The sequence below is a fragment of the Oryctolagus cuniculus genome, chromosome 20 (assembly GCF_964237555.1).
Source record: "Oryctolagus cuniculus chromosome 20, mOryCun1.1, whole genome shotgun sequence".
Taxonomy (NCBI): Eukaryota; Metazoa; Chordata; class Mammalia; order Lagomorpha; family Leporidae; genus Oryctolagus; species Oryctolagus cuniculus.
This window is the reverse complement of record NC_091451.1, coordinates 21,572,069-21,585,428: the sequence shown is the minus strand read 5'-3', so window position 1 is coordinate 21,585,428 and position 13,360 is coordinate 21,572,069. Positions and strand designations below refer to the sequence as shown.

Here is a 13,360-nt window from a genome sequence, read left to right as displayed (position 1 = left end):
TCCTCTGCGTTCAGCTCCTGGTCACGTCAGGCATTAAGAATCTGCTCAGGGACAAGCATTGTGGCACAGCCTGCACAGCTGCCCAGGAAACCTGCAGCTCACCTCGTGGTGCCTGGGATTGAGTGCTGCCTCTGCCTCTGATCTAGCCTGCCGCTAATGGGCACACGACCTGGGAGGCAGCAGGTGAGGGCTCAGGTACTTGGGGCATTGCCACCCACGAGGAAGACTTGGATGGAGCTCTTGGCTCCTGGTTTCAACCTGGCCCAGCCCCAGCTGTTGCAGGCATTTGGGGGAATGAACTAGTGGATGAAAGCTCTCTCTTGCTCTTTCAAATAATTAAAAATAAATTAACTTTTTTTTTTAAAAAGCATTAGCTCAGAGAGGGATTTGGCTTAGCAGTTATGCCCATATTCTATATCAGAGTGCCTACACTCCTGTACCAGCTCTGCTCCTGATTCCAGCTTCCTGCTAATGCAGACCCTGGGAGGCGGCAATAATGCCTCAAGTACTTGGGTCCTTGCCACCCCTGAGGGAGACCCAGATTGAGTTCAAGGCTCTGGGCTTCAGCCTGGCGATCACAGGCATTTGGGGAGTGAACCAGCAGATGGGAGATCTATCTGTGTCTCTGCCTCTCACATAAATATCTAAAAAAAATACTGTTTTAAATAACGGCAAAGTGATCAGCTCAGCATCTACTCATTGGTGAAGGAAGCTGTCCTGCTTGCTCCCCACTGCTGTCCTGCGGGGGTAAAGTCCCCCTGCAGCTGCGCTCCCCTAACAGCTGTGCATATACACAGACACGGTTCAGTGTCGCCCTCGCCTTCCAGATCAGAACACACAGGCAAACACCTTACCTGCCGCAAAGGCGCAGAACACCTGTTCTTCCTTTCACACACCTCATCTGAAGAACTCTGCTGGCTAAACGCCCTCCACATATTGTCCCGTTCAATCTTCTGCACCATGTGCAGAAGCCAAAAGTTAGCACAATTATGGAGCCATCAGAGGAAACACAGCTGAGCTCCAGATGGTGGTTCTCAACCACCCCGGGGCTGGCATTGCTGGATGCACACGGCGAGGGCTTAATAGTTCTTCAATATGACATTGAGTAATATCAAGAAAACAACCCAGGCATGCTAAGTCTTTCTTCCAATTGTCTGCACTCAGTTAACATGATTGGTCACTTTAATCCTTTTCAGGAAGTGAAAGTCTGTAATTCATCCATCCATTTGCAAGCACCTGTTCTGCCCAGTACTCTGCTCTGAGATACAGAAGAGATGCAATCAGCCCAAGTCCCCAGCCTTGGGTAAGTTTGCCATTCAGCCAGAAAAGCAGGTGGAAGAGGAGGGAAGAGGGATGATGGAGATGGAGAAATACACAAACCAACAGAAAACAAAGACCACTGGTTGAGTAAACAAAGCAGCAGGTACCCAGGCCAAAAAATGTATTCCTCAGAGCACCCAATGTTATGAGGATGCTGGCAGAGGTGAGCAGGTGCTCCAGGTGGAAGGAAACACAGTCATAGGCAGTGGTTTTTGTTTGTTTTTTTTTTTGGTGGTGGTGGTGCTGTTTCAATCTACACAGTATTCAGCTTTAAAATTTTAACTGTAACAGTTCCTTCACATCAAGCACAGTCCAGGTGTGTGCAACCATCACCTTACTCCGTCTTGTTTCATCTTCCCAAACTGAAGCTCTGTACCCATCAACCAGTAACTCCCCATGTCTCTGCCTGCCCCCATCCACAAGCAACCACCATTCTACCTTCTGCCTATGAAGTTGACTGCTCTAGGCACCTGTGATATAACAGAAACATCGCTTGGTCATTATCCCGGGTGCCTGGCACAGAGCTCCACAACACCTTGGGATTTCCTGAGTGATAGGAATGCCTTTGGTCATTCATAAAGAGTCCCTTTCCAACACCCTGATTTATGATGCTACGTGATTTAGCTTAGGGCCCCTCCCTAGCCTCAGGATGAGGTATTTAGCCTTATGAGTGAAAGAACAAGGGGGCCTTTCAATCCCACCCCCGGGGAGGAGGAGAGTGGGCTGCAGATTGAGCTGGAGAACTCCTGGCAACGAGTTTCAGACAGCTTTGAGGCTGAGCAAATGAGTTGCTGGGAGAGCGATGCCAGGACAAGGCATGGGTGCTCCACACACACCCCCTTCCCCACATCTGGTCCCATTTGGCTGAGCTGCATCCTTTATAAGAAATGGGCAAATGTAAGTTGGTGTTTTTCTGAGATCTGTGAGCTGCTGCAGCAAATCAGACCTCTGAGAACCTCCAACTCAAAGCCACTGGGACTTGCAAAGGGTCTCTGCAGTGGGGACAGCCTTGTGGGACTGAGCCCTGCCCCTGTGGCGTCTGCCAACCAGGGGAAGTTGGTGTCAGAATTGAACTGAACTGTAAGACACCCAGCTGGAGTCCACAGGGTGAAACTGGTTGCTCTCAGAAAAAAGCAAAAAACAAAAAAACTTCTGTATCTCATATAATCAGAATGACAGTATTTGTCCTTATGTGACTGGTTTATTTCACTTAGAACAAGGTCACCACAGTTCAGCTGCATTGTAGCATGTCTCGGAATTTCCTTCCTTTTAAAAAAAATATTTATTTATTTATTTAAGAGGCTGTTAGATTAAGACAGAGAAGAGTGCGCACACATACTCTCACTCACTAGTTGACTTCCCAAACACCCACAACAGGATGAGCAGGCAGAAGCTGGGAGCCGGGAACTCAATCCCAGTCTCCCTGGGTGGCAGGAATGCAGCTACTTCAGCCAGCACCACTGCCTCCCAGGGTGTGTCCTGGCAGGAAGCTGGAGCCAGGACTCGGGTCCAGGACTCGAAGCCAGGCGTTCTGATGTCAGACCCTGGCGTCTTAACTGCTGGACCACACATCAGCTCCGAAGGCTCAATAAAATCCCACTGTGTGCACATTCTGTTTCTTCACCTGTGGCTGGACAGACACCCGAGATGCTTCCACCGTCCAGCTGTTGGGACTCGTAGCGCTATGAGCACTGAGTACACAAATACCTGGCGAAGCTCCTGCTTCAATTTTTTGGGTATTCATACTCAGAAGTGGAAGGATTGCATCATGTGGTAATTGTACTTTTCATTTTTTTTTTTTTTTTTTGAGGAACTGCTGTACTGTTTTCTATGGTGACTGCACCATTCTGCGTTCTCACCAGCAATGCATAGGGTTCCACGTCTGCACCACCTTGCCACCACACACACACACACACACACACACACACACACAATTGCACAACGGCAATCCTAGTGAGTCTGAACTGGTATCTCATTGTGGTTTTGATTTGTATCATTCTAATGCTGAACATCTTGTCATGTACTTATTAACCACTGGCATATCTTCTTTGGAGAAATATCTATCCAAGTTCCTTTACCTAATTTTAAATTGGGTTATTCATTTGCTGTCGAGTTGTAGGAGTTCTTTGTAAATTCAGCATATTAACCCCTTATCAAATCTGATTTATAGATAAGTTCTTTCATCCTTGAGGTTGCCTTTTCACTCTGTTGGCAGTGTGCTTTAACACACAACAGTTTTAAATTTTTATTTAGCCCAATTTATTTTTTCTTTTGACACCCCTACTTTTGGCATCATATCTAAGAAATCACTACCAAATCTAATGTCATAAAGCTTCTCCTGCTTTTTTCTCTTCTAAGAACTCATGTTTTTGGTTTTTATGTCTAAGTGTTGGACCCATGTTGAGTTAGTTTTGATAAGTTTGAATTAGTTTTGATCTTATAAGGCAAGATTCTAATTTTATTAGATATCTAATGTAGATATCTAGTTTTGACAGGGATTGCATTGAATCTGTAGACTGCTTTGGGTAGCATTAACATCTTAATATTATTGAGTCATCCAATCCACAGACATGGCATGTGCTTCCACTTAGGTGTATCTTTTTTTTTTTTTTTTTTTTTTGTCAGGCAGAGTTAGACAGTGAGAGAGACAGAGAGAGTTATAGACAGTGAGAGAGAGACAGAGAGAGACAGAGAGAAAGGTCTCCCCAAATGGCCACTACAGTTGGCGCTGTGCTGATCCAAAGCCAGGAGCCGGGTACTTCTTCCCAATCTCCCATGCAGGTGCAGGGACCCAAGCACTTGGGCCATCCTCGGCTGCCCTCCCGGGCCACAGCAGAGAGCTGGACTGGAAGAAGAGCAACCAGGACTAGTAGCCAGCGCCCCAGGACTAGAACCCGGGGTGCTGGTGCTGCAGGCGGAGGATTAGCCTAGTGAGCTGCAGTGCCAGCCCAGGTGTGTCTTCTTTAATGTCTTTCATCAACATTTTGTAATTTTTGGAATATGTCTTTTATATCCTTGGTTTATTCCTAATTTTTAATGCTATTTTTAGGTGAAATTGGTTTCTGAACTTCCTTGTTGGATGGTTCATATTAGTGCACAGATATACTGTTGTGTTAAAACTGATTAACATGTTGCAAAGTCAGTCTGCTGTGCCCTCACCAGCTTGCAGAAGGGAGCCAGGGACTAGAAGGCACAGCTTGGGGGAGGAGGTGAAGCAAGAGGGAGTTCAAAAGCGGTGACATTTCCACATTTCCTACCATTCTGAGTGTGACTTTTTCTTAGTTGGATGTGCTTGGTTGCAACAGACCTTTGATTTCCAGAGCACCCGTAAAGAAGTGATTTTAGGATCCCTGATCATTTACTGAGTGTTTCCATGGGGCTTGGAGCCTCCAAGGCATCTCGCTAGTGTCACATTCCACATTCCACAAGGAAATAGATCTTCAGGGAGACAGGGAGACGCAGAGGAGAAAGCTTGGAGATAACAAGAGATAGGCCAGAGAGGACAAGGGAGGGAGCAGGTGTCCAGGAGTCCTAACTGAAAACTTAGATTCAATCCACAGAATTAACAGGCACCTGTAACAACGCCTGGCCATTTCCACCTGGACACCAGACCCAATACACAGCAAGAGAACAGTCGGCGCTAGCAAGGCCTGGCGACGAGCAGGACAGTCCCTTCCTGCACACACTGCTCCTCAGTCCCGAAGGCTGCCAAAGTGCCTGATCACGAACCTTACCTGGAGTCCGGGCCCCTTCCTTAAAGCCTCTGAGAGACGCACACGGGGCCTGGGCTTCTGTATTTTCACCCAGCCCCTCCCTCGGTGACGGGAAACAGACGCCACCACTGAGGATGACCAGGTGAGTTTCCTCCCCATGGCACCGGCCCCTGAGCTCGGTTCACCTGCCTGCATGTTCAGGAAGAGTTCAAGAAAGTTCCACTTGGCTCGGCTCAGAAACTCCAACCCGGCAATTTTATCAGACCCATAGTTTTGAGACATAAAATACAATTTAAAAACTAACTTCAATTTAAATTGTATTTAAGATACAATTTAAAAACCAGGCTTCCAGCTGGACCCCTGGAACTCTCAAAGGATGAGGCTCTGAACTGGGAGAGATAATATCTGTATTCTACACTTTGTGTTACCCAGGAGGAAACAACTAGAAGCCATCAAACTCCAGGTGGTACTCCAGATGACGCCCCCAGGAAACCTGCATTCCCCAGATCAACTCTACAGCAGGAAGCAGCCAGAGCAGCCGGCACCCCCCATGTCCCTAACAGCAGTTAGGGTCCACTCTTCTGGGGGCAGGTGACAAGTTAGATGGGCTAACAGGTAGTTAGGCCACGTCCCTGTTGGATGAGAAACAGCGGAAGTCTCTTTTTTAAGAGAGTACAAAATGCAGGCTTCTCCCAAAAAGCCACCTTCAGTGAGACAAAAGTGCCAATCCTACCCTCCTGAGTTTCTCCTTTTCTCATGAGACTAGAAAGAAGAAGTTACCCTTGTGATGGCTTTTTGGTTTTGTCATCATCGGGCTAGACAGGATTACAGCTCTGGCCTTCTGATGGGTTTTGTCCCCACCCTTTATTGCCTGATCCTGAATTATGCCTAAAAACTCCTCTCAGTTTCTCGGGTCGAGCCCCTCTCCTGGCTGTTGCATCAGGTCTCTGACTTAAATAGACCTTGCTTTGCTCAAAACAAACTTAGAGGAGGTACTAGAACAGGGACAGGAAATACGATAGAGGCTATGGAGGCAGGGAGTAGCACTGGAAACGATGAAAAGTTTTGAGTACAGGTAGTGGTGACAGTTCTAGAATACTGTGAAGCTATGCAATGCCACAGGCTCGTACATTCATGGTTAATGTGACAAATATGTTTTACTATAATTTAAAGAAGAACAAATTTCACTAAAAGTCTTGATTTCTGGTTTTTCTTTAAACAAAAGTGAAAATCTGACAACTCTGGGTCATGCTTTGATATCAACCACTGGTGGGAGTGGGAGCAGCTGCTGCCTTCAGGTGGGACACACGTTCTCCAGTTCACTGGGGCTCAGCCAGGCTCCAGTGTCACTGACGGGGCCCACTCCACTCACTCTGAGGACCTGACTGGCTCCCAGGGCATCTGAGAGGATGGTCTTGGACCTACCTCACCCTACTTCTATCATCACCAGCCATGTTCTGCTCTCCCAGCCGCTGGCTCATTCTGACTTTTTTTTTTTTTTTTTTTTTTTTTTTTTTTTTTTTTTTTTTTTGACAGCAGAGTGGACAGTGAGAGAGAGAGACAGAGAGAAAGGTCTTCTTTTTCTGTTGGTTCATCCCCCAGTGGCTGCTGTGGCTGGTGCACCACGCGGATCCGAAGCCAGGAGCCAGGTGCTTCTCCTGGTCTCCCATGGGGTGCAGGGCCCAAGCACTTGGGCCATCCTCCACCACACTGCTGGGCCACAGCAGAGAGCTGGCCTGGAAGAGGAGCAACTGGGACAGAATCTGGAGCCTCGACTGGGACTAGAACCTGGTGTGCCGGCGCGGCAGGCAGAGGATTAGCCTATGTCATTCTGACTTCTTAAAAAAAAATTATTTATTTGAAAGGCAGAGTGATGGGCAGGGTGCAGGGAGAGATCTGTCCACTGACTGACTCCCCAAATGTCCACAACAGCCAGGGCGAGGTGAGACTGAAGCCAGAAGCCAGAAACTCCATCTAAGTCTCCCACATGTGTCAGGAACCCAAGTATTTGGGCCATTACCTGCTGCCTCCCAGGTGTGTTAGCAGGAAGCTAGATGGGAAGCACAATAGCTGGGACTTGAACCAGCACTCCCATATGGGATGCAGGTGTCCCAAGTGACAGCTTAACCAGCTGGACCACAATGTCCACCCCCTTCCTGTCTTCTGATGCATAAAGAGAGGCCAGAAAACAGGGAACCGTGTGGACAAGCACTCTGCATGCCAGAACTAACAAAAGCCATTGAGGGGAGTAAACAGAAAAATTTACCTTCCTGCCTCAAACTTCACTCTGATCTTAAAAGTCCTCTGACATTAAATCCAGCATGATAAGCCTGGACTTGAACATCTCCACGTGGCCATGACTGTGGACTAAGACTGGTGGGACCACCCTTCTTCTAATTCTTACTCCGCAGTCATCTCAGAAACTCAGCTGCTCTGGGTGACACCACAGGACCAGCCAGTCCAACAGGCACAGCCTCTGCAAGCCCAGAGTCAGTTCCCTGGAGCACATTCTTACCTGGCAGAATCTGATGTCCTCTGCTGAATAGCATCATTGTTCTGGACCTGCACTGCCCACCTGGTGATGCAGCACAGCCCATCGCTTACTGGGAAAGGTGACCAGTCTGTAAGTGTGAAACGCACGCCAATTTGCAAGGACTTAGTAATGAACAGAAAGTAAAATGGCACATTACTGATTTTACTATATTGATAACATGCCAAAATTATATTTTGGATACACTGGGTAAGGAAAATATATTACTAAACCAGTTTCACCTGTTCTTTTTACTTTTTAACATTTTTAACATGGCTACGGGACAAGGTAGCTAGATATCTGGCTCACATTGTATTTCTAAAGGACAGCGCTATGTATTTTTGGCATCAGCATGGCTTCTGTAAGGTTCCTGTATCTTCTGTACCTCTATAGGCAGACAGATTGTCTCCGACTCTCCAAATATTTCTAGGTGGCACTGGGCACTGGGCTGAGAGAACTGAGGGGCCCCTAGGCGGTCCCTTCCCCTCCCTCTGCTGCATGCCCTTTATCTGAGTTGGAGCTGGCCTTGACACTCTCTTGCAACTCCTACTCTATCTTGTCCTGTGCGTCACACTATCTGATGCTAACATAAGGCTTTCTTCCAGTGCTGGTGCAGTAACAATGTGTGCATGTCACTCAGACCCCCACAGGGATCTGTTTCCCTTGAAACAATGCTGCAAGTGTTGCTTTAAAAAAAAAAAAAGCCAAGCTGTTTCCATAACCTGGAAGCAACTGGGCAGAGTTTACCAAGAAAAGGAAAGAGCCTCAGTTACAGTCTAGAGCCTCCTCTTCCCTGTCAGCCCAGTGAATCCGGCTGCACTGGTTTCTTTCCCCAGACATGCTGACCGCACCTTCTAGACCATGCAGTGTCACTCTGCTAGGTTAAGAGGTGGAATCAGCCCTCTAGCAGGAACTTCCAAACAGAAGGCATTTGGCACAGTAGTTACATCACTGCTTGGGATGCTGACATTCCACACTGAGGAGTGACTGGGATCAGGATCCCAGTTCCAGTTCTGATTCTAGCTTCCTGCTGATGTGCACCCTGGGAGGCAGTGAGTCACTGCTCGAATAGTTGGGCCCCACCATTCATGTGGGAGACCCAGATGGAGTTTCGGGCTTCTGGTTTCAGCTTGGGCCAGCCCTAGTTGTTGTGGGCGTTTGGGAAGTGAATCAGTAGATGGAGGATCCACGTCTACTTGTCTCTGCCTCTTTGCTTTTCAAATAAAAATAAATAAGCAAAGAGAAGGCAGTACTAGGAGAAGTGTTGGAAACTTTAACACCACCACCAACTCCTGGAGACACAAAGGGCAAAATGAGACCCTCAGAATCCCACTTTCCTTTTTTCCACACACATGGATTTTATTTTAATGGCTACTGACATGAGCTTTAGAAGTGGAGTTGAATTCAAATCTCCCTTCCACCCCTCGGGGATAAGGTGGCTAGATTTCTATAGGTCTGCATTGCCTCGTCTGCAACACTGAGACAATTCCACCGACCTCACAGAGTTGATCACATTAAGCAATGGATGAAAAAGTGCCTTGCCTATAGTACGTGTTACACAAACATCAACTTCCTTCTCCTTCCTCACCCTTTACCATAGCAACTAGGCAAGAAACTACTAAAAACCTCGTGGAAAACTGAACATAAATCCTCTATTTTATGATCTGGTTTGAATTTTTTAGTAACCTGAATCTTGGTGCTGATAGTTTTAGTCTGGTATAGGCACTCTGTGAAGGCAAGGCCTACTCTGCAGCCCTAGGCCAGTGTCTGGCAAAAGGCAGGCGCGAGGTAAATGCTTGTTGAATGAATGTATGTTGAATTTAATGCAAGCAGAGGTCAGTGCCTGTGTGGGTCATGTAAGAAAGCTTCCAAGTGATAGATCAGGGGCAGGCTCCATGGCACAGCAGGTTAAGCCTTGGGACACAGACATCCCATATCTGAGTGCTTGGGATCCAGTCCTGCCTCTGCTTCCAATGCAGCTGCCTGCTAACACGCACCTGGGAGGCAGTAGATGACGGCCCAGTACTTGGGACCCTGCTCAGATTGGGTTCCACGCCCTTGGCTTTGTTCTGGGCCAGCCTCAGCCATTGTGGGCATTTGGGGAGTAAACCAGCAAAGGGAAGATTTCTCTCTGTCTGCCTTTCAGATAAGTAAATCTTTTTCTTTTTTTAAAGAAGAAGTAATAGGTCAGAATCACCAGAATCTTCTGCACAGTCCAAGTGAATGAAGCTGCAGGCCGTGAAGAACGATTCTGCAGAACGACATCTGAAGTCTGCTGACAGCTTGTAAAGTGTTTTTTTCTAAGCACCACGGCTCAAGGTGCTCTGTTAATAGTTCTCCTCCATCCAGCCCTACTTTACCACAGAAAAAGCTTAAATCACATGCAAAGAAACAGCCGTCTCTACGTGAGGAAGTACACACAATGCAGTTTTTATAATGTTTAACTTAGCACAGAGGATTACACCTAAAAGATCAAACCTAGCAGATGTCTCTCCACGCCGCAGATAAAGCCTCTGTTTGCAGACCTAAAACTCTTAGCACTTCCTGACCTTATCAGGGGAGGGGATGAATAGTTATTCCTATTACATTTTAAAGACCCGTCCAGTACTAAACTCCCTCGCAGGGTGTGAGAAGCCTGTTAGATTGCACTCTATGGTGAACAAATCGCCTATCTTGATGGCGACTGAGGGACTTCTCCAATTAGTGATCCTGCCCTCCCCAAACAGTGGGGCTGGGATGGTGGCGACCTAGTCTAAATCCTATTCTGCTGCTAATAGGTTGGAAGCCCCCATCCTTTATCCCCCAATTCCACTGTCCTATAAAGGAAAAACCTAATGCAATGGGGATATTAAAAATCCAGTCAACCACTTTGGGGATAGGAGGATGATGGTGTGGTCCTCCACACTTGCTTTTAAGTTGCCCTGAACAAAAAGCCCATCTGGTTTCATCCCCAGGCTTTAAGTCCACAAAATCTTCAAAACATTCAAATCTGCAGGTTTGGGCCAGGGATTACCGCTGTTTATATGCTAAAGGTGGCCTCTCTGTTTGCTTCCATTGATTGCTTGCACTAACACCAACTAGCAGAACTCACTGATAGAGGGAAATTCAGCTCAAGTTACCATCCTGGTGGTGAAGACTAACAGAACCAAAATGTGCCTTTAGGGAAGCTTTGGACAGTTTCTGTCCCAAATGACAATCTGACTGATATGAGCAGATGCAAGAAAACAGGCCTATGAGAATTGGGGGCTGCTGCTCATGTGAAACACACAGCCAGGACCTCCCGTGCTTGGAAAAATAAGAGAGCCGGGCAGTAGTCCCATGACAGAAGACCCAAAAACCTGTGCTTCAAATACTTGGAGAAGGCAGTCATTTTCATAACATACCAACTTTCCGGATCAGAACTACATGGAGATGCAAAGAAATTTGAACTCTGCTTCCAAAAAGAAGGAAAGAAAAAGGATTAAGAATATGAGCTAAGGGGGCAAGTGTGTGGTGCGGCGGTTACGACACCACTTGGAATGCCCACATCCCATAACAGAGGGCCTGGGTTCTAGTCCCGGCTCTGATTCCGGTCCAGTTTCCTGCTAATGCACACTCTGGGAGGCAGCAGTTGATGGCCCCGGTAGCTGAGTCCCCACCACCCACATGGCAGATTGGGACTGAGTTTCTGGTTCCTGGCTTCAGCCCGCTGCAGCCCCAGCTGGGCATTTGGAAATGAATCAGCGGATGGAAGATCTCTCTCTCTCTCTCTCCTCTCCTTCTCTCTCCCTTTCAAATAAATGTTTTAAAAAAATCAAAGAAAAGAAAAAAGAATACGAGCTACTTATACCAGAGCCTTCTTGGAAATGGAGAACGAGATCTCTAGCCATCCCGTGGGTCTCGGCTCTCAACCCCAGGGAAGGAGTCTGGCACCAGACGTTGGTGCTCCTGTGCTGGCTTCTGCTGTGTGTAAAGGAGGTGAGAACAAGGCCACGCAGCACCAGGCGTGGCTCTGCTGTCCTGTGCTGGGCAGGAGACACAGCACTCGAGGGAAGCTGCTTGGTCCAGCTAAAAACACCTGCCAAGTTCTGATGACCCCAGAATGGTCGGATGCCCGAGTCTGCTGGCTGAGAGAGAAGAGCTCTCCGGAAGTCAAAGGTCGAAGCTGGGGGCCTGCATGGTGGCGCAGGGAATTAAGCTGCTGCCTGGGACAACCGAACCCCACGTCCAAGTGCCTGGTTTGAGTCTGAGCTACTCCAGTGCCAATCCAGCTTCCTGCTAATGTGCCTGGAAGACAGCAGGTGATGGCCCTAGCACTTGGGTTCCTGCCACCCACATGGGAGACCCCGATGGGGTTCCAAGTTCCTGGCTTCAGTCTGTCCCAGTCTGGCCTGGCTGTTGTGGGCATTTGGGGAGTGAACCAGTGGATGGGAGATAACTCCCTTGTCTGCCTTTTACACAGAATGAAAATGAATAAACGTTTTTTTAAAGGTCTAGGTTTGTGGACCGACACAGGGTAAGAAACAACACCACCACAGCAGAGCATGCTCTGGGAGCTTGCTGTCTGCTGTGGTTGACCAAAAATCGCCCCTGCTCTTGCTTGCCATTTACCTTGCCATGTGACCCTGTCACAATCACCCAATGACACTACCAGTCACAGGCAGGCATGGAGTCCCCCGGAGTCACAAAGGCTGTGAGGTGCACTCAGGTGCACAACCTAACACACCCCTCCCAGCCACCGGGGCAAGCCGCCCACTCCTCTGAACGCCCACCCACCCACCGGCTCCTCGGCTCACCTGATTGCCAAAGACGGCCACCGAGCAGGCTGTTGAAACCTCGTTAGCTCCGAACCAGACGGAAGCAATGCGCGAGGGCATGCCCAGAATGAAGACCTGGGCCACCGAGCAGATGATCTGGCCAAGCACGGTGACCGGGAAGAGATGCGGCTGCAGGCTGCCCAGTTTCACCCAGGCGCCCAGGCAGTTGAGCGCCGAGCCCGTGAGAGCGATGGTGCGCAGGCCGAATTTCTCCAGCAGCCAGGCCACGGGTAGCAGCAGAGGGATGTAGGTGATCATATAGCACATGGACAGCCAGTCGATGGCGAAGGCGCTGACGCCGTAGAAGTGCATGAAGATGTTGTTGATGGAGCCGTACTGGATCCACTGGAAGGCGTTGCACATGGAGTAGCAACTGAACACCAGCACCACGGGCCAGCGGCGTCGGCTGACCTTGATCACGCTGTCCTCGGGGCCCGAGCTGCTGGGGTGCGCCAGGCTGCCCCGCAGGGCCAAGGTACTAGGGTGGGCAGAGACGCTGGGGTGCACCGACACGCTGGGGTGCACCGACACGCTGGGGTGGATGGACACGCTGGGGTGCACCGACACGCTGGGGTGGACCGACACGCTGGGGTGGGTGGAGACGCTGGGGTCGCCGCGCTCGTCCTGGCTGGGATCCTCGTTCCCCATGGCCGCAGCCTCCCTCGGGAGCCCTGGGCAGGGGCGGACTCCGGCAGTCCCAGGGCGCAGTGAGTGGCCTTTTGCTGGTCGCCTACAGCCGTCCACTGGCTACTAGTGAGGAGACGCGAGGCCGAGTGATTGCAGCGCGCGGAGGCGCCCCGCGCTCACCCCTAGGCTCCCGCTCCCACTTGTCCTCGGGAGCGGTCCGTCTCCCACCCGTGGCCGCAGCTGTCCCCGGCCGCAGATGCCTCCGCGCGCTGTGGGTCGAGCCCGGGACAAGTCGGCTCCCGGCGCAGCCACTTTGCCGGCCCTGTGAGCGCTGGGGCCGGCTCGGGGCCTCGCCCCCTCGGGCGCACGTGACC

At 49.5% G+C, this 13,360-nt stretch overlaps 1 protein-coding gene across 1 annotated transcript in view; it reads right to left on the bottom strand.

Moving 5' to 3' along the window:
• Positions 1-13,326, bottom strand: part of FLVCR2 (FLVCR choline and putative heme transporter 2) — a 63,225-nt gene extending 49,899 nt beyond the window's left edge. Inside the window, exon 1 of the mRNA XM_002719577.5 lies at positions 12,339-13,326. Coding sequence (XP_002719623.1) covers positions 12,339-13,007 — 669 coding nt within the window. The 5' untranslated portion in view covers positions 13,008-13,326. The remainder of the gene's footprint in view (positions 1-12,338) is intronic.
• Between the last annotated feature and the right edge of the window lie 34 nt (positions 13,327-13,360).